The sequence below is a fragment of the Melozone crissalis genome, unplaced genomic scaffold (genome assembly GCF_028551555.1).
Source record: "Melozone crissalis strain CALT ecotype California unplaced genomic scaffold, PUWL_Pcris_2 ptg000074l_1, whole genome shotgun sequence".
Classification (NCBI taxonomy): Eukaryota; Metazoa; Chordata; class Aves; order Passeriformes; family Passerellidae; genus Melozone; species Melozone crissalis.
This window is the reverse complement of record NW_026535851.1, coordinates 1152677-1173720: the sequence shown is the minus strand read 5'-3', so window position 1 is coordinate 1173720 and position 21044 is coordinate 1152677. Positions and strand designations below refer to the sequence as shown.

Below are 21044 nucleotides of genomic sequence, written 5' to 3'. Positions count from 1 at the left end.
TGTATTCTAGGGCCCTTGCTTGAGCAGATAGGTTGGACTAGTCAACCTCCAGTGGTCCCTTCCAACTTACCCATTCCATGATTCTGCATATGTCAAAACATGGAAAATAAGGAGGTGATTAGAGACACAGCCAACATGACTTCACCAAAGGCAAATTATGTCTGACTAATCTAGTTGTCTTCTACAATAGAGTGACTGCATCAGTGGAAAAAGGAAGAGTTATGGATGTCATCTACCTGGCTTTCTGTAAGGCCTTTGAAGTGGTCCCCCAAAACATTCTGGCCGCTAAATTGGAGAGATATGGGTTTCATCAATGGACTGTTAGATGGATAAGGATTTTTTCTGGATGGCCACATCTCTAGAGTTAGTCAATGTCTCCATGTCCAAATGGAGATCAGTGACTAATGGTGTCCCTCTGGGGTTCATGCTGGGATCAATACTGTTTAATATCTTCATCAACATAACACACAGTGGAACTGAGTGAACCCTCAGCAAGATTCCAGATGACACCAAACTGAGTGATTCAGTTGGTTTGCTATGTAGCATCCAGAGGGACCTTGACAGGCTTGAGGAGTGGGCCCATGCAAATCTCATGAAGTCCCCCGAGGACAAGTGCAAAGTACTGGACCTGGGTCAGAGCAATCCCCAGTATCAATATCAGTATCAATATAGGCTAGGGAATGAACAGATTGAGGGCAGCTCTGCAGAGAAGGACTTGGGGATACACTGATGGACGAAGAACTGGCTATGAGCTGGCAATGTGCACTTGCAGCACAGAATGACAATCACATCCTGGGTTGAATGAAAAGAAGCATGGTCAGCAGGTCAAATGAGGTAATTCTCCTTCCCTACTTCACTCCTGTGAGACCCCACTTAGAGTACTGCATTCAGCTCTGAGGTGCCTAGCACAAGAAAAACTTGTTAGAGTGGTTCCAGAGGAGGGACACAAAGATGATTAGAGGGCTGGAACACCTTTCCTATGAGGAAAGACTCAGAGAATTGGGGATTTTCAGCCTGGAGAAGGGAAGGCTCTAGGTAGTCTTTCAATACTTAGAGGGCTTATAAGAAAGGGACAAAACTTCTAGTAGGGCCCGTAGCAGTAGGACAAGGGGTGAACACTGAAAGAGGGTAGGTTTTGATTAGACATAAGAAAGTGTTTACAATGAGGGTGGTGAGACACTGAAACAGATTGCACAGAGAAGTTGTGGATGCCCCATACCTGGAAGTGTTCAGGGTCAGATTGGTCAGGTCTTTGAGCAACCTGATCTAGTGTAAGATGTCCCTGTCCATACTGTGATCGGTTTTGGGCCCCTTACTACAAGAAAGACATTGAGGTGCAAAGAAGGACGAGGAAGCTGGTGAAGGGTCTGGAGAGTAAGTCATATGAGAAGCGGGGCTGAGGAAGCTGGGATTGTTTAGCCTGGAGAAGAGACAGCTCAGGGGAGACCTTATAACTCTCTACAACTACCTGAAAGGTGGTTGTAGCAAGATTTTCAGTCTTATCCACATTCTTATGCATGCAAGCATCCCCAGTGAACTGCACTGGTTTTGGCTGGGATAGTTAATTTTCTTCACATTAGCTTGTATGGGGCTGTGTTTTGGATTTGTGCTGAAAACAGTGTTGATAGCACAGGGATGTTTTAGTTATTTCTGAGCAGGGCTTACACAGAGTCAAGGCCTTTTCTGCTTCTCACACTACCCCATCAGTGAGTAGGCTGGGGGTAGACAAGAAGTTGGGAGGGAACACAGCTGGGACAGCTAAACCTAACTGACCAAAGGGATATTCCATACCATATGATGTCACAGTTAGCAATAAAAACAGGGGAGACATTGGCAGGGGGGCCACTGCTTGAAGACTGACTGGGCAGCTGGACTGGCTCAGTCAGTTGGTGAGCAATTGCTTTCATTTGCATCGCTTGTCTTTCTTGGATTTTATTTGCATTCTCTGATATTTCTTTCTTTTCCTTATATTTTTTTTATTCCTATCAGTATTATCACTATTGTTTCCATTTTAAAATTAACAAACTGTTTTTATGTCAACCCACGAGTTTTCTCCTTTTTATTCTTCTGATTCTCTTCCCTATCCCACTGGGTGAGAGTGAGTGTCTGTATGGTGCTTAGTTGCCAGCTGGAATTAAACCATGACAGCACTATACTATTTACATGTACAGAGTTAAACTAAATGCAAATATTTGCAAGACAAAGTCATGTATTACTGATTCTGCCAACATAATATGCTTTTTGCTACAGAAACATGTTAGCATGCCAGAACATCATAGTGATTAAGAAATATCCCCAAAGATTTAACATAGTTCTGAAGTACTTACTGTAGCTGGGGAGGCCCGTGTTGTATGAGTCACTGAATGACCAGAATTTTCCATTGAATTGCCAATCAGATAGGTCCCTCCTGAGTTGCTAATGAGCTGTCCTCCTGCAACACCCATCTGAATCCCTCCGGTGCCCACCATACTATGAGAGGAGACCACTGTAGTTGCCTGTGCAGAACTTCCTTCGAAGTAATTTCCCCCAGTGTTTTGGCTATACATCTGGGTTTCCGTGTAAGGATAAGTTGTTCGACTTTAGGAAAAGAAAATAAAAGAAGTAATAGTTATTTATTTGAATTGTTTAAGTGAGGGAAACATCATTGTAGAAAAGAGTGTACAGTTGCTGTAACCAAACTTAACAAGATTGGCAAAAAACCCCCGCATCTACACAAAATAACATTTCATATGTCAAAGTACTGAGCAATTAACTTGGACTCACTGTTAAAATAAGTATTCATTAAACTTAAGAGAAAATTATTTTAGCCCCATCTGAAAATGGGTGGAGAAAAGTATGACAAAAAGTGAAGATATGAGAGGAAGATCTCATTCAAGTATTAATATATTATGCAGGAATTAAAAAAACTGTTTTAACTTTTAAAATCCTCCAGTCAAAACTGGATTTTTATTTATATGACATTTATTTTGTATACTGTTTTCAGCTGGAATAGAAGTAATTTTCTTCATAGAAGTTGATACAGTGCTGTGTTTTGGATTTAAGATGAGAATAATGTTGATAACATACAGATGTTTTACTTCTTGCTATGTGGTGCTTTGTCGTGGTTTGAGAGGAAGTAGGATTTCTGGGATATGCTGTGGTCACCAATAAATGTTCAAATTTTAATATTGGCACCTGGTGTGGCCACTGGGGACAATGGATACACCTCTGAGAACACAGGGGTTAAAAAGCAGAGCACTCCCATGGGAAGTTCTCTTGGGTTTCAGTGGGGAAAGAGTTCCGATCTCTTCCCGTCCAGCTGCCCGCTGCTGGGCGGGGGGAGGGGCAGCCATGCGGCCGGGTGAGGTAGGCTGGGGCTTGGACAGAGATGGGACGTGAAGAGGCCCCCAAGGATGGAAGGGTGGGAGAAGCACCTGGAGGCATCAGGCAGCCCCCCCAGGAGAGAGAGAGAGTACAGCCTGTGCCTGGACTGTGCTACCTTGAAACTTGATAACATGTGCCGGCAGCACAGCCGAGAAGGAGAAGAAGGGGGGAGTGCAGCGAGAAGGTGTCCGGCCGCTTGTGGGAGCTTTGGGCAGGCAGAGCCTGAGTTTTTAACCTTTTTTTGGACAATGAAAACTTTACAGAACATTAACCTTTCCTAGAAGAGAGATAGAGATGAAATAGAGGAAGAAATGGGCAAGTATGATGAAGGTTCGTGTAAGTGAAAGATGCCAGAAGATAGAGAAGAATCTTAGGCGGGAAGAGATGATGGAGTAGCTTTTGCTGGACTTTTCTTGTTATAGCCATGGACAGAACCATGTTTCCTTGTGACACAGAGACTGCATCCAGGGGGAGGCGATGGCTCAGAGGCAAGAGGGTTCAGTGTTGGTACCCCTCGGCCCCAGGGGGTGAAATTTGGGGGGACAGGTGTCCCAAAGGTGAGACTGTGCTCTTTTTGGAATGGGACAAAGCATCCTTAAAAGGAAAACCCTAGAAGCAGCTCTGGTCAACGTGCAGTGGTGAGAGCACTGGACATGGAAGGAAGAGGTCACGGACGGCAGATGTTCTCCAGGCGGTGCCACGAGTGACATGGAAACACACGAGGTTTCAATGGTGTTTCCTATGGGACAAGAAGGACTCCTCTCCTCTTGATGGATCGAGAATTGATTATCTAAAGGGTGGTGATGGACCGAGAGTTGAAATTTGGGGGATGGATGTAGTGGAATGTGGTGGGGGGAGGAGGAAATATTTCTGGAAGGTTTTAATTTTCCCTGTGTGTTTCTTTTTACTTAAGAGTTGTAATTTAAGTAATAAAGTTTTCTTTATTTCTAAGTAGGGGCCTGCTTTGCTTATTCCTGGTCACATCTCTCAGCAGACACCAGGGAGCATATATTTTCATGGGGGCACTGGCATTGTGCCAGCGTCAAACCTTGACATTTTTGGTTCTCTGACCGGGAAATCGAATTTCAGGAGAGTGATAAGATACAACTGTGAGATGGGATCAAAGAGGAATTAGAACAAAGCATGTACTAAATTAAGGAGGATGGACAGTGAAATCTAGGGATAGAGGTTTTATGGTTTTGTTAACAGGGCTTAAAAACTGCCTCCCCCTGGATGCAGTCTCTGTGTCACAAGGAAACATGGTTCTGTCCATGGCTATAACAAGAAAAGTCCAGCAAAAGCTACTCCATCATCTCTTCCCGCCTAAGATTCTTCTCTATCTTCTGGCATCTTTCACTTACACGAACCTTCATCATACTTGCCCATTTCTTCCTCTATTTCATCTCTATCTCTCTTCTAGGAAAGGTTAATGTTCTGTAAAGTTTTCATTGTCCAAAAAAAGGTTAAAAACTCAGGCTCTGCCTGCCCAAAGCTCCCACAAGCGGCCGGACACCTTCTCGCTGCACTCCCCCCTTCTTCTCCTTCTCGGCTGTGCTGCCGGCACATGTTATCAAGTTTCAAGGTAGCACAGTCCAGGCACAGGCTGTACTCTCTCTCTCTCCTGGGGGGGCTGCCTGATGCCTCCAGGTGCTTCTCCCACCCTTCCATCCTTGGGGGGCCTCTTCACGTCCCATCTCTGTCCAAGCCCCAGCCTACCTCACCCGGCCGCATGGCTGCCCCTCCCCCCGCCCAGCAGCGGGCAGCTGGACGGGAAGAGATCGGAACTCTTTCCCCACTGAAACCCAAGAGAACTTCCCATGGGAGTGCTCTGCTTTTTAACCCCTGTGTTCTCAGAGGTGTATCCATTGTCCCCAGTGGCCACACCAGGTGCCAATATTAAAATTTGAACATTTATTGGTGACCACAGCATATCCCAGAAATCCTACTTCCTCTCAAACCATGACATGCTTATACTAAGTCAAGGACTTTTCAGCTTCTCATGTCCAGCCAGCGAGAAGCCTGGGGGTGCACAAGAAGCTAGGCAGGGGCACAGCCAGGACATCTGACCCAAACTGACAAAAAGGATATTACATGTGTGAGCTCACAGCCCAGGAAGCCAATCACATCCTGGACTGCATCAAAAGGAGAATTGGCAGCAGGTTGAAGGTGATTGTCTCCCTCTACTCATCTCTTTTGAGACCCCCATCTGGAGTACTGAGTACAGTTCTGGTGCCCCCAACATAAGAAGGACATGGTACTGTTGGAGCAAATCCAGAGGAAGGTCATGAAGTTGATAGGAGGACTGGAGCACCTCCCCTACAAATACAGGTTGAGAAAGTTGGAGCTATTCAGCCTGGAGAAGGGAAGGTTCTGTGAAGGCCTCATAGTAACCTTCCAGTACCTGAAGGGACCTACAGGGAACCTGGAGAGGGACTCTTCATCAGGAACTGTAGTGATAGGACAAGGAGTAATGGGTAAAAATTGAAAGAGAAATTTAGGTTAGACATAAGAAACAAATTCTTTACTGTAAGGGTAGTGAGGCACTGGAACAGGTTGCCCAGGGAGGTTGTAGATGCCCCAAACCTGGCAGTATTCAAGGCCAGGTTGGATGAGGCCCTGAGCAACCTGATCTAGTGGGTGGTGTCTCTGCCCATGGCAGGATACTTGGGACTAGATGATGTTTAAGGCCCCTCCTCCCAGCCCTTAACATTCTATGATGTCATGCTCAGCAAATAAACTGGGAGAAGTTTGCCAGGGGGCTGGAATCACAGCTCAGGGATGGGCTGGGCATCAGACAGCAAGTGGTGAGCCATTGAATTTCGCAGAATTTGTTTTGTATATTCTATTTTTTTCTCTTCCTTTTTTATCTTAGTAAACTTTCTTTATCTCAACCCATAAGGTTTGCTATTCATAAAATCATTGAATCGTAGAATCATCAAGGTTGAAAAAGACCTTTGTGATCATCAAATCCAACTGTCAACCTCAACAACTGTCAAGTCCAACCGTCAAACCATTTTTCCCAATTCTCTTCCCAATCCCACTGTAGGGAGGGAGGAGTGAATGAACAGCTGTGTGGTGTTTAGTTGTTGGCAGGGGTTAAGCCACAACAACTGTGTACATTACAAAACTGTGAGAAACAACTGCTCACTCTAAAAATTTTAAAAGGTTTATTAAACCTTAACAAAAATACAACAAAAGGACTAAATAAGGAAAAACAGGTCTAGGGAGCCTCCCTCGTGGCTGTGTTATAAATGATCAAATTGTGAGCCAAATTTATAAGAAAATTTAGCAGTGATTTATTAGATCGTCAGCAAAACAGAATTTCGAAAAACAACCACCACAGCCAAGGCAGCGTCAACCCTGGGATCGGCGCTGGGTGAACCTGGATCTGACCGCCAAAATGTCAGTCTCCTCTTCGTTTCACCCCGACTGCTTCATGCAGTGAGCTTATATACAGTTTATTCTGCCTGGGGCAGAAATGACCGAATGTTCCTTTGTGTCCCTTCACATGCAGAACTGGGGCCATACATGTGCAGGGTTAGACAAAAGTTGGTTCCAGATGTCTAGATGTTGTCAGAACACTCAGAAAAGTCTGCATTCACATGTAGTAGGGTGGCGCCCGGTGCCTGAGTGTAGTAGATGCAATCTTCAAGGTGCGAGATCACTCCTACATTCCAGGGAAGTCCTCCATCATCGCCCAGGAAGGTCCCATTCATACGTTAACAGACTTGATATTATCTGAATGTGGTCCGGGAACTAATTGAATAAAAATAAGACTCCTGCTCCCAGCTGGGGGTGGTCAAAAAACATGGCTTGGATTTTACAATATTTTATACATAAACAGCATGAATTATCTCTACCATATACTACAGCTGCCTACCACATAGCTCCTCGTCAAGATCGATGATTTGCCTTTTATACCCCGGGGGGAGGGGTTGCATCAGCCAACCCTGGCCCCTTCCCAAGTCTGTCAGTCAACTCTTCTTTGCCATTTATTGGTGGAGACTGCTTTCTTTCAACTTGATTGGAGGGTCAGGTGTTGTCATGCTGTGCCCCCCCCCCCCCAAGCAATAAGCTTTTCCATTCTCAACTGCCCCATGCAAGGGGCACATGTACATGCCTTTTTTCTACCTGTCCTAGATAACCCAGGCTGTCTGATGACAACAATACAAAGAGGGGAAAAGGGGACTATGGGGAGAACAGAGGACATCTAAACAACAAACTACAATAACATAACTATATATCAATAAAGCTTCTCTTAATATTCACACAATATTCATCCCTTAATTGAGAATACAAATAATCTCATTATCCACCTATAACAAAACTGTAAACATGACAAAAAATGTCAGCCAAGAGGGTCCTATATACAGGAACCCTATAAATGCTTTGCTTTGATTTCAAATTCACTGAAATTCTCTGTCTGAAGCTTGAAATTCTGAGCTCATTTGTATTTTAAGACATTCAGTTAGTTCAGCAGAGTGAAATTTTAAATTGGACAGCAATATATACAGTGTTATTATGAAAAAGAAGGAAAAACTAAAATAGAACTACAATTTGTGAAAAGATTTGTGAAGGGAGTAGAAAAGTCAAAGGAACAGCAGCAATTTTACACAATTCTTTCCAACTATTAAACATTTTGGCCTCGTTAATCAGGTAATCTTTGTGGAAGGTTAGAATGTTGGGTTTTTTTCTTTCTCTCTCAGGAAATTTTCTCCCATTTGTTGCTATGAGATATTAATGACTAGTATTTAAGAGACATAAAAGAAGTGTCCAAGGTGAGGGGAAAGGGGTGCAGCTGGCTGCATCCCCTTAGCCAGGGGCTTTTCTCTTGGGAAGGGCAGAGATACTGTGAGATTTTGGCTGGGGATAAGGGGCTGGGCTCAGCTCCAAGCTGTCTCTCGCTCTCAGGGCCAGAGGGGAGATAGGCTGCAGTCGCTGTGGGAAGAATTCACTACCACTTCAAAGTCCCATCTCCTACTATTTTTTCCTACCATGAGTTTTGGGTTACTCTCCTGGCAGCTGAGTGAAAGGACTCTGTGTACACTATTGTCAATTCCGTAGTAAATTACATTGACTCCTAATCTATACTATTTCTTTGCTAGCTATAATATAGGTACCTTTATGTCATGCACTGTTTTATGTAATCTACTAGTAGTTCTTTTAGTTTATACTGTGCAGTTACTCTGCTTAAGGCCTTTTGTCTGTTACCTCATATCTATTCAATAAATAACTCATTTTACAATAGACCTAATTGACCATTCTTAAGAACTTGGGAGTTAGAGTGATTTAGGTGAGGGTCACTTAAGTAGAGCTGCTGCCAAAAATCTGAGCCTAAGGCAGGGCTTAACTAAAGCTCTCACTCCATCCAAAACAGTCTCACCAGAGTGGAGTAAAGTGGTAGAATCACCTCCCTCAACTTTCTGGCCACACTGCTTTTGATGCAGCCCAAGGACACAGTTGGCTTTTTGGGCTGCAAGCATACATTGCCAGCTCATGTCCAGTCTCTCATCCACCAGCACCCTCAAGTCCTTCTCAGCAGGGCTGCTCTCAATCAGTTCATCTCCCAGTCTATATTAATACTAGGGTTCACCAGGACGCAGGTGCAGCACCAGCACTTGTCAAATCTTATGAGGTTCTCATGGGCCTGGTTCTCAAGCTTGTCCAGGTTCCTCTGGATGGCATCCCATTCTTCAGGTGTGTCAACTGCACCACTCATCTTGGTGTCATCTGCAATTCTGCTGAGGGTGTACTCGATCCCTTTGTCTGTCATTGATGAAGATACTAAATAACACTGATCCCAATATAGATCCCTGAAGGATACCACTTGTCACTGATGTCCATCAGGACTCTGAACCATTGATCATGACCCTTTGGATGCAACTGTCCAACCAATTCCTTATCCACCTAACAGTCCACCCATTGAATCCATCCATCCAATTTAGAGAGAAAGATATGGAAGACCATGTCAAAGGTTTTACTGATGCCAAACTGATTCTTTGCCCTTTTCTTTTTAATGTATTCTCTGTATTTTTTACACATATATTTGTAGCTCTGTAGCCTATTATTGTATTTGTAGTTAGCTCCAGTATTTTTGTCTAGACTGATAGGCAGAAATACAAAACACATTCCAGAGACTCCAAGCTGGGGGTCCAAGGCTCCTTTCCTATCTTGGTTCTTCCTGGGAACCAAGGTTGAAACCAGCTCTTCGAGACACATTTTCATAAACAGAGTTTAGCTCCTGTCTAGAGGAGGGGGAATTCAAAAAAGAGTTGAACTGGGGGGGAATTACCTCACCAATTATGCTTCTAATTGGGGATTCTTGTCAGATATGCTAATTTTCAAAACCTATAAAATTGTATATGCATTATGCTGTGTGTGCATCTTCGGTGTTTTCCACCTACCCAATTGTGCACCAAAGGATCTTTATAAAGGTAACCCCTTTTTATCACCCTGTGTCTGGCTCATGATTTTAGGGCCAGCGAAAAGGCATCATTAAAGAAGTCCAAATAAATGTCATCTGTAGCCCTTCCCTTGTCCACTGATGGAGTCACTCCATCATAGAAGGCCACTAGGTTGGTCAGGCAGTACTTGCTCTCAGGGAAGCCATGCTGACTGTCCCAAATCACCTCCCTGTCCTCCATGTGCTTTAGCATAGCTTCTAAGAAATAATATTTTTTTTACTCTAAGGGTGGTCAAATGTGTATTTGGTCTGCCTGAACTGGAATTCATTTTCCCATAGCAGCCCTCCCAGTGCTGTGCTTTGCATTGGGAGCTGAAAAGGTGTTGATAACACACCAGTGTTTTGGCTGCTGCTGAGCAGTGCTGGCACAGCATCAGTGCTGTCTCCCCAACATCCTCTCCCCTCCCATCAAGGGGCTGGGAGTGGGCAAGATCCTGGGAGGGGACACAACTAGGCAAGCTGACCCAAATTAACCAAAGGGATATTTCATACCATATAATGTCAGCTTAAATATAAAAGCTAAAGAAGGGAGGAAGAATGGTGGGCATTTGTTATTTATGTTTGCCTTCCAGATCAACCACTTGATGTGCTGAAGCCCTGCTTCCTGGGAAGTATCTAAACATCACTCACTATAGAGAATAAACTTTTTTTTCTCTGCTTATGTTCCTGCAAACTTTTGCTTTTACTTCAGTAAGCTGCCTTATCTCAACCTTATCTCACCTCATCTCAACTTGTTTTCCATCTTATTTTCTCTCCCCTGTCTCACTGGGAAGGAGAGTTATAAAGTGGCTTGGTGGGCACCTGGCATTTAGCCAAAGTCAACCCACTACAGCATGTTCTTCCTGTTTGTTTCTCATACTGAGTGCATTCGTGTACAAGCATTTCAGCTATGCTCCAGATCCCTAAATCTAAATGTAAACATTGCCTCTTTCAGTTTAAAACTATTGCCCCTTGTCCTGTCAGTACAAGCTCTGGCAAAAAGTGCCTCTCTGCCCCCTTTATATATTGAAAGGCTGCAATAAGGTCTCCCCAAAGCCTTCTCTTCTCTAGGCTGAACTACACCAACTCTCATAATCTTTCGTCTTACGAGAGGTGTTCCAGCCCTCTAATCATCTTTGTGGCTCTCCTCTGGACTTTCTGTAACAGAACTGGATGTTGTACTCCAGGTGGGGGTATCATGAGAGTGAAGTAGAGGGGGAGAATTCACCTTCCTCAAACTGCTGGCCACACTGCCTTTTAAGCAGCCCAGGATGTGATAGGTTTTCTGGGCTGCAAGCGCACATTGCCAGCCCATGGCAAATTTTTCATTTACTAGTATATCCCCAAGTCCTTCCCTTCAGGGCTGCTCTCAATCTATTCATCCCTAGTCTGTATTGATACTGGGGATTGCTCTGATCCAGGTGCAGGACCTTGCACTTGGCCTTGGTGAACTTCATGAGGTTTGCATGGGCCCACTCCTCTCTAGCCTGTCAAAATCCCTCTTGATGGCATCCCATTCCTTCCCTTTTCTTGTCTGTTACCCATGCTGTATGCATTGCTACAGAGGCACTTTAGTGGGCCTATTGACCTTGTCAGCATTTTAGAGGAACACAAAGGGAAGGGACGTCAACTGTACCACTCAGCTTGGTGTCATCTGCAAACTTGCTGAGGGTGCATTCAAACTCACTATGTCATTGATGAAGATATTAAATAGTATTGGTCTCAATATGGACCCCTGACAGACATCAGTTGTCACTGGTTTTCACTTGAACACTGCACTGTTGACTATAAGTCTTTGGACATGGCCATCCAGCAAATTCCTTATCCATCTAACAGTCCCCATATCTCTCCAATTTAGTGGTCAGAATGTTTTGGGGGACCGTTTGAAAGGCCTTACAGAAGTCCAGGTAGATGAAATCTGTAGCTCTTCCCTTTTCCACTGATGCAGTCATTTCATTGCAGAAGACCACTAAAATGATCATGCACAATTTGCCTTTAGTGAAGTCGTGCTAATCTCCTCCCTGTCATCCATATGCCTCAATATATCTTCCAGGAGGATTTGTCCCATGATCTTACTGGACATGGAGGTGAGGTCTACTGGTTGGTAGTTCTCAGGGTGGTCCTTTTAACATTTTTTAAAATGGGCACAATGTTTCCTTAGTTCTAGTCATTGGGGATGTGGTCTGACTGCCCCATAACTTCACAAATACAATGGAGAATGGCTTAGCAACCACATCAGCAAATTCCCTCAGGACCTTGACATTCATCTTGTGTGATCCTGTGGATTTATGTATACTCAGGTTTCTTAGGTGGTCACAAATCTGATCTTCTCCTATGATGGGAGGGACTGCTTCCCCCCTATCTTGGATACAGACCTTGAGGTTCAGGTTGTGAGAAGAGCAAGTGCTGGTGTCAGGGTGGTTGAAGTCCCCCAGGAGGATCAGAGCCTGTGAACATGATTCTTCATGCAGTTGAAGTTAAAATGCTTAATTGACATCCTCACCTTGATCGGGCAACCTATAGCAAACACTAGCCATGAGATTTCCTTTGTTGACTTTTCCTTTATTTTTACCCAAACAGTCTCAACACATTCAGCACCGGTTTTCAAAGACAGCTTTCACCAGTCAATCCATTTTTTTACATAAAAGGCAACCCCTCCATCCCTTCTTCCTTGCCTGTACTTTCTGAAGAGTTTATAGCCATCGAGTGAAGCGCTCTAGTCATGCAATTTGTCCTACCAAATCTCAGTGGTAGCAATTAAATCATACCTTTCCAGATGCACAGTGGCTTCCATCTTTTCCTGTCTGTTACCCATGCTGTATGCATTGCTATGGAGGCACTTAAATGGGCCTATTGACCTTGTCAGCTTTTTAGAGGAACACAACCTAATTCCTTTGTTGCATTTCACAGGTGTCTCTCTGTTGGTTTCTAACACATGAGCAGCCTCTGGTTCTTTTGTCTGGATGGCAAATTGATCCTTCAGTGCCTTTCAGTAAGGAACCTTTAAGATTCACAGAGCATCCAATATTGGCCATAAAAGTATAAAACTAGTGCAGATATTCTTCTACCCCCTTTGAACTGGGCAAGGGGAATGGGGGAGGGGTGGGCACTAGACAATCTTCAGAGCTTTCTTGATATATGTGCAGGCAATATCTTTGTCCCAAGAAGTCTGTCCTTGATTCCACCTTCTGTGTACTTTGTGTTTGATTTCAGTTTGGAGCTCCATTTGCTTGGGTGGTGGTGGCTGTTCCCCAGCCAGTTCGAACCATGGCAATGCCAGCAGCAGCAATGGCGGTAGTGGCAGAAGTACTATTTGCTGTGCGCTGAGAAGAGTGTGATGCTTATGAAGTCCTGGAGGGTGTTTGAAGAGCTTTCTGGGCCCCCAATGCCCTTGGGCTCTGTGTGTGTAGGCATTGGCTAACAGTCAACGGGTCTCATAAGAGGGGCATGAGAGAGTTGGGTGGTCCCCGCTGTTGGTGCAGCCAGTTCAAACCACAGGAATCCACATGTAACTGGCCCGTAGGAAGTGCGAGTGACCAGGGTGTGGTGCTGTAGGGAACAGTGCCTGAGAGGAATGATGCAAGAGATTGTGCAGCAGTTCAAGCAGAAGGGTGCATAAGGAAGGCAGCACATCCTACTAGTTGTCGGACTGCTGCTTGCTCTTCTAACACAGTCTTATGCTGCAGCTCCAATGGTCACCCCAAATAGCTGTTAGCTGTGCAAGCCTATCCAGCAGCTTGATGTCTCCAGAAAATTATAGGTCCTTATTAGGCAGTGTTTTGAAGTTGTTGAAAGCATGGTGGTAGAGACCAGATGAGGGCTGAACTCTGCAGCAGGCAGGAATTGGCTGTCTATCCAGGCTAGCCTAGAATGAGTGGAGACAGCCACCCAGACAGAGCTTCCTATCAGGGAAGCTGCCATCCAGGTGGAGGGCTATAAAGACTGCACCTCATGCTCCTGAGTGGAGGAGATGCAGGAGAAGTCACTAGGTTATGCTGTATTAGGGAGGGGTGTGAAGACCTATTCTTAAGGGGAAGGGAGCACCTAAGATTCATAAATGCTCGTGTTTGAAAGGAATGATCAAAGTCAGAGGCTCTGCAAACAATAAGAAAATTTTATTAGTAAATTACACACTTGGCATGGAAATTAGTATGTTAGTCCCTGGCCTACTATATAAGTACACGGCAGTGGGTTTTGGATAAAGGGGTGGAGTGAAAGGAAAGACAGAAAGGAAAAGATTAAAGAGGGGGAGAGAAAATGAAAGAGAAAAAAATAGATCACCAGTCCTGGTTTCAGCATCAATCCAGTAGTGTTGGTCCGGCTGATGAGATGTCCAGTATCCTGGGGGCGCTGCCTGGGCTTGGGGGGTGGGTACATTTTTATGTATAGGTTTCTCTGCCCTGAAGACAGGTTTCTCGGTTTCTATGCAAATTAATTCTCATGTGCAGTCCATTCTTTCAGACCTTTCTGGAAATGGGCCAGAGGGCTTCGGGAGGGGTCTTTGGTGGTCTTAATCTCTCCCGATAATCCATGCCCACTTCTTGGCCTCATTCCTGTGGTTGCACTGTACTGTGTTGTGCTTATCTTCAGGAACTACAAGGATGTTTATCCCAGAAAAAGGCTGCCCTACCTCTGCATGGCCCCCCTTCTCAAGCCAAACCTTGTTTTTTCTCACGGCAGCCAGTCCTTGGTTGGCTCCACAGCCATCTGGTTATCAGTGTTTGAGACATACACATTATCCCCTTATCTTCTGGGAATCAAGAGCTCAAAGGGTATCATGTCAGACTGCTGTTCATAATGTTGTTGGAGAATGAGCTTTAGTCATAGTAAATTTCCATCCTGGATGCAATTTGAGTCAGTAACTTTCTTTGAAGGTCAAATAACAAAAATATTGTTCCACTTGGGTTGTTATTCAGGCAAGAAAAATAAGTTTCCAAGGCTGTTTGTTAAAAAACAGAAATCACAGAATAAGCTGAGTTGCTAGTTCCTGGGAACAGACAGTGTTTCTTATAATCTCAAGAGGGGCTTAGTCCAAGACCAGTTAGTCAAGACCAAGGCCTAATGAGCATTTTTCAGATCATAGTGCAGCCTCAGCAGGGGGGCAGTAGGATGCATCCTGTGACCAAAGTCACCTTCTCTGGGCCTTTACAAGGGGGAACAAGAAACAGAGTACTATTTGAGGTGTTGCAAGAATAAATAATAGGACCCCATGGCACTGACCTCCAAGGACTACCAGAGAAAGAGCTGAAGTGCAAAACAGACAGCACCTTGGAGGAGGCACCATGGTCTTTGGTGAACCATGGAAACAGAATATTGCTTCACTCCTCTTCCTTGTATGTACCCACCAGCAAAAGATATGAAGCCTTGGTAGTGGGCAAAACCAATGGGCAAGATTCACAGGGAGAAACTGCTACAGCAGGGCATACTAAAAGCTGCAAAAGAAAGCAGCAAGTGCTAAGAGTGGGTGAGAAGCATAGAGGCACCCATCTGCCAGACTGATATACAGTCAAGGGAAGTTTGCTGCTTGCCAGGACCCGAGATCCAGGATGTCACAGAGAAACTGCCACAACTGGCTAAAAGTGCAGATTACTATCAACTACTTCTTTTCTGCATGGGCACCAATGACATGGTAAGGCATTGTCTGGACAAGATCAAGCAGGATTTGAAAGCACTGGGGCTTCAAGTAAAAGGGACAGGTGTCCAAGTGATCTTCTCCTTTGTCTTGCCAGTCAGGGATAGAGGTGCAGGCAGAAGTCAATGCATCATGCAGATCAATATCTGGTTTTGTGGATGGTGTTGTCACCCGGGCTTTGGTTTCTGTGGTCACAGGATTTTCTTCAATGAATACAGCCTATTAGGAAGAGTTGGAATCTACTGATCTAGAAGAGGTGGGACAATCTTCACCAACATATTGACTGACTTAGTAAATTGTGCTTTAAACTAATAAATTTGAGAGGACAAGAAAGGATTCTTCAGGTATGTCAGACAGAAAGGAAGGTAAAAGATTATGTACCCTCCCCTCCCTCCCAGTAAGCAAGGCTGGCAGATGGATAAGAACAGACAAGTAGATTGAAGTACTCAACAAAATTTTTGCCACAGTCTTTGATGGCAACCTCTTCCACACATCTTGAGTAGATGGACTGCAAGATGGGGGACTAGGGAAGCAAAGTCCATCCCACTGATCATGTTTGTGACCACTTGAAGAAACTGAACACATTTGAGTCTATGGGACTTTATGAGATGAATCACAGTCCTGAGGGAATTGGCTGATGTATTTGTAAAGCCATTCTCCATGATATTTGAAAAGATGTGGAGGTCAAGTGAAGTCCCAGGTGACTGGAAACAAGGAAATATTGCATCCATTTAAAAAAGGGTAGAAAGGAAGACCCTGGGAACTACTAGCCTATCAGCCTCACCTCTGTGCTGGGGAATATTATGGAACAGATCCTCCTAGAATCTGTGCTAAGGCACATGGAGGACAGGGAGGTGATTTGGGACAGCCAGTATGGCTTCACCAAGGGCAAGTACTGCCTGACCAACCTAGTGACCTTCTATGATGGAGTGACACCATCAGTGGACAAGGGAAGGACTACAGATGTAATTTATCTGGAATTCTGTAAAGCCTTTGACATGATCCCCTACAACATCCTTCTCTCTAAATTGAAGAGAGATGGATTCAATGGGTGGACTGTTAGGTGGATGAGGAATTGGTTGGATGGTCTCATCCAGAGGGTAGTAGTTAACAGCTCAATATTCACATGAAGATCAGTAATGAATGGTGTCTCTCAGGGGTGTCATTTGGGACCACTGTTATTTAATATCTTCATCAATGACATAGACAATGGGACTGAGCACAGCCTCAGCAAGTTTGCAGATAACACCAAGGTGAGCAGTGCAGTTGACAAGCTGGAGGGAAGGGATGCCATCAAAGGCAAACTTGACAGGCTAGAGAGGTGAGCCTGTGCAAACCTCAAGAATTTCTATGAGGCCACATGCAAGGTCCTGCACCTGTGTGAGGGAATACCATGCAAATATACAGGGCGGGTGGAGAATGGATCGAGAGCAGTCATGATGATAAGGACTTGGGGGTGTTGGCTGATAAGAAGATGAACATGACCTGGTAGTCATAGAATCACAGAATCACAGAATCATTAAAGTTGAAAAAGACCTCCAAGATCATCAAGTCCAAACTTTGACTTAATACCACCATGTAAACTAAGCCATATTGTAAAGTGCATGTCCACTCATTTTTTTTTAACACTTCCAGGGATGGTGAATCCATCATTTCCCTGGGGAGCCTTTTCCAATGTTTAACCACTCTTTCAGTGAATAAATTTTTCCTAATATCCAACCTGAACCTCCCCTGGTGCAACCTGAGGCCATTTCCTCTTGTACCGTCGCTTGTTGCCTGAGTGAAGAGGCCAACTTCCACCTGACTACAACCTCCTTTCAGGTGGAGATTGATAAGGTGTCCCCTGAGCCTCCTTTCTCCAGACTAAAAAACCCCAGTTCCCTCAGCTGGTCCTCATAAAACTCCTGCCTTAGACTCTTCACCAGCTTTGTTGGCCTCCTTTGGACATGTTCCAACATCTCAATGTCCTTCCACATCCTTCCTGTAGTGAGGGGCCCACAACTGAACACAGTATTTGAGGTGTGGCCTTGCCAGTGCCAAGTACAGAGGCACAATCACTTCCCTGGTCCTGCTGGCCACATTATTTCTGATACAGGCCAGGATGCCATTTGCCTTCTTGGCCATATGGGCACACATCAGGCTCATGTTCAGCTGGCAGTTGACTAACACCTCCAGATACTTTTCTGCCAGGCAGCTTTCCAGTCACTCTTCCTCAAGCCTGTAGTGTTGCATGGGGTTGTTGTGATCTAGGTGCAGGACCTCGTGGAGTGCTCCCATTCCAAAGAGGCGGGAATTTGGTTTTACCTTCCTTGTGTTGCTAATAACTCCTCCCTTGACCCAAACCCTAAACTCCACCCCTGCGATGCCCTATAAAAACCCCACGACCCTGCCTTTGCCCAGTCTTTTTGTCTTTGTCTCCTCCCTTATCTGCGGGGATAATAAATGGATTCTCGAGCTTTATGAAATGAAGACCTGTCTCTTTTTTGTTCCCATACCTGGCCCCGGCAGCTGCACTCTCCCTGGACACAATGAACTCTGTTGCAACGCGACACAACAAATGGTGGACAATGCGGGCAACCAGTGAGGACAGCATGACCAGCACCCCGTAAGTCACCTGCTGACAGCTACACCTTGCAGGATCCCCATCATGAAAAGGAAGACTCAAGAGTACCATGGCAAGAGGCCAGGTTGAAAGTGACCTTAAAAACATGGGGGTAAAAGGCTTCCAGGGAAGGGAATTCCCAGTAAGGGGACCAGCTGACTGCGACCGGGTGATGGGACTGACATCTACCATCACTCAGCGAGATGTTTATGAATGATTTAAGTCTTTTAATTTTTCATGGAAGGGGGTTTTTAAGAGCTACAAGCAGCTAGTCGCCTGCAAAAAGGACCATTCTACCAACTCTTGTCAACTTTTCCAACATGTCTGCTGCAGCTTATGGACAGTAAAGCCCTGGGGGCTACTTATAAATGGCTATGAAAGATTACATGCAGTGCATCGATGCCCTAGATGAGTGGTTCCCCCTCCTGTGAATCCCCACGATTTTCAGTTTCTGTGAAGCTGCCCATATCTTTCCTTACCCTTTTGTTCCTAGAGGTGCAGCAAGGAGTGAAAATTGCCAGGATGGCATGGAGTTGCTACCGTGTCTCTGTCACCCCCTGTCCCTCTCTGCCACCCTATCCCCCTTTTCCTGAAGGCAGACCAAGGGATGGAATCTGTCCACAGAAGTGACGTGGAAGCGCTACCATCCTCTCGCTGTCCTATGTCCTCCTTCGCCTGCTGTCTTTCCATATCCCCTGTTCCCTACCCGGGAAGGTGATGGCTGCACTGTCCCGGGCCCTCCTTCTAAAAATGGTGCTTACCACACTGTTTAAGGTCCCCCTTTTTCCCACCTAAGTCCTTCTTTTCCTGTCCTGAACCTTCCCTTTCCTTCCCCCCTACCTACCTTCCCTGCTTCTTGCCATGCCGCTGCAGCTGACCCCAGCCCGGGCCCGTGTGGTGGGGCTGCTCAGCCCCACAAAGAAACCAGCCCCTGCTGTAGTGCTGGCCCCACTCCAAGCCCTATGCCCAGGGCTTTCGCCGCTTCCCTCGCTTCCCAGTCATCATCATCTAAAATAACAACACCCATAACACCAGTGCCAAAGCCAAGACTAAACACTAAAGACTGTGCCCCTCATGAAGAGGAGATCAAAAAACTGCACCCCTTCTGGTGAGAAGATCAAAAGCCAGAAAAGATTGAACTATTACCTCCTTAAGTAAAACTGCATTCATTTAGTCAAGAATCATAATTTCTGTTACTTTATCCTTTGTGATTAAGTCTCAAATGCTTTTCTATTACTTGTTAATTTAGCTTAATAATGTTCATTTTAGTTTTGTAAACTATTAAGTCATATTCCCGAGAATCCCCTGGTTATGAGTTATTCAACATACATTGATCAATTTAAAAAAGGGGGAGTTGTGGAGTGCTCCCATTCCAAAGAGGCGGGAATTTGATTTTATCTTCCTTGTGTTGCTAAGAACTCCTCCCTTGACCAACACCCTAAACTCCACCCCTGCGATGCCCTATAAAAACCCCACGACCCTGCCTTTGTTCAGTCTTTTCATCTTTGTCTCCCCCCTCGTCTCTGGGAGTAATAAATGGATTCTCGAGCTTTATGAAATGAAGACCTGTCTCTTTTTTGTTCCCATGCCCGGCACTGGCAGCTTGTCATGGTTTGACGCTGGCACAATGCCAGTGCCCCCATGAAAATACTCTCTCCCTGGTGTCTGCTGTGAGATGTGACCAGGAATAAGCAAAGCAGGCCCCCACTTAGAAATAAAGAAAAGAAAACTTTATTAACTAAACTACAACTATATTTAAAAAGAAACACAGAGGAAAAATGAAAACCTTCCAAAAACATATCCTCCTCCCCCCACCAAATTTCCAATACATCCATCCCTCAGATCACCAACTCTCGGCCCATCACCACCCTTTAGAAAATCAATTCTCAGTTCATCAAGGAGAGAGGAGTCCTTCTTGTACCATAGGCTTCCCCAGGAAACACAGTTGAAATCTCGTGTGTTTCCATGTCACTTGTGGCACTGCCCAGAGAACATTTGCCATCGTGACCTTTCCTTCCATGTCCAGTGCTCTCACCACTGCACGTTGACCAGAGCTGCTTCTAGGGTTTTCCTTTTAAGGATGCTTTGTCCCATTCCAAAAAGCGCACAGTCTCTCACCTTTGGGACACCTGTCCCCCCCAAATTTCACCCCCTGGGGCCGAGGGGTCTCAACACTGAACCCTCTTGGCTCTGAGCCATTGCCTCCCCCTGGATGCAGTCTCTGTGTCACAGGAAACATGGTTCTGTCCATGGCTATACAAGAAAAGTCCAGCCAAGGCCACTCCATCATCTCTTCCCACCTAAGATTCTTCTCCACTCTTCCGACATCTTTCACTTGCACGAACTTTCATCACACTTGCCCATTTCCTCCTCCATTTCATCTCTATCTCTCTTCTCATTCAGATCCAGGAGGATCAGTATTTGTAAGGTTTCCATTATTCAAGAAAGGGTTAAAATCTCAGGCTCTGCCTGCTCAGGGCTCCCTCTGCCCTGCCAGCACCTTCTCGCTGCATCCTCCCCTTCTCCTTCTCCCAGCCATGCTATCAAATTTCAAGGTGGCACCGGGGCACCGGCACAGGCTGGGTCTCTCTCTCTCTCTCTCTATCTGGGAAGGGGCGGGGGGAGGGGGGGGGGGGGGGGAGGATGGCAGCCTGATGTCTCTTGGTGCTTCTCCACCCTTCCATCCTCAAGGACCTCTTCACTTCCCATCTCTGTCCAAGGCCCCGGCCTACCTCACCCGGCCACATGGCTTCCCCTCCCCCGCCCAGCAGGGGAGGGGAGAGGTCTGAACTCTTTCCCCACCAGAACCCAAGAGAGCTTCCCCCTGGGAATTCCCTGCTTTTAACCCCCTGTGTTCTCAGAGGCCTATCCATGTCCTCAATGGCCAGACGAGGTGCCAATATTCAAATCTGAGCACCCATTGGCTTGACCACAGCATCCCAAAAAACTCACTTCCTTACAAACCACGACACAGCTGCACTCTCCCTTGGCATGATGAACTCTGT

The 21044-nt window shown here is 45.5% G+C and overlaps 1 protein-coding gene across 1 annotated transcript in view; it reads right to left on the bottom strand.

Moving 5' to 3' along the window:
- Nucleotides 1-21044, bottom strand: part of LOC128946102 (transcription factor RFX3-like) — a 154979-nt gene that overhangs the window by 110969 nt on the left and 22966 nt on the right. Inside the window, exon 3 of the mRNA XM_054290006.1 lies at nt 2328-2577. Within this exon, the coding sequence (XP_054145981.1) occupies nt 2328-2577 (250 nt within the window). The remainder of the gene's footprint in view (nt 1-2327; nt 2578-21044) is intronic.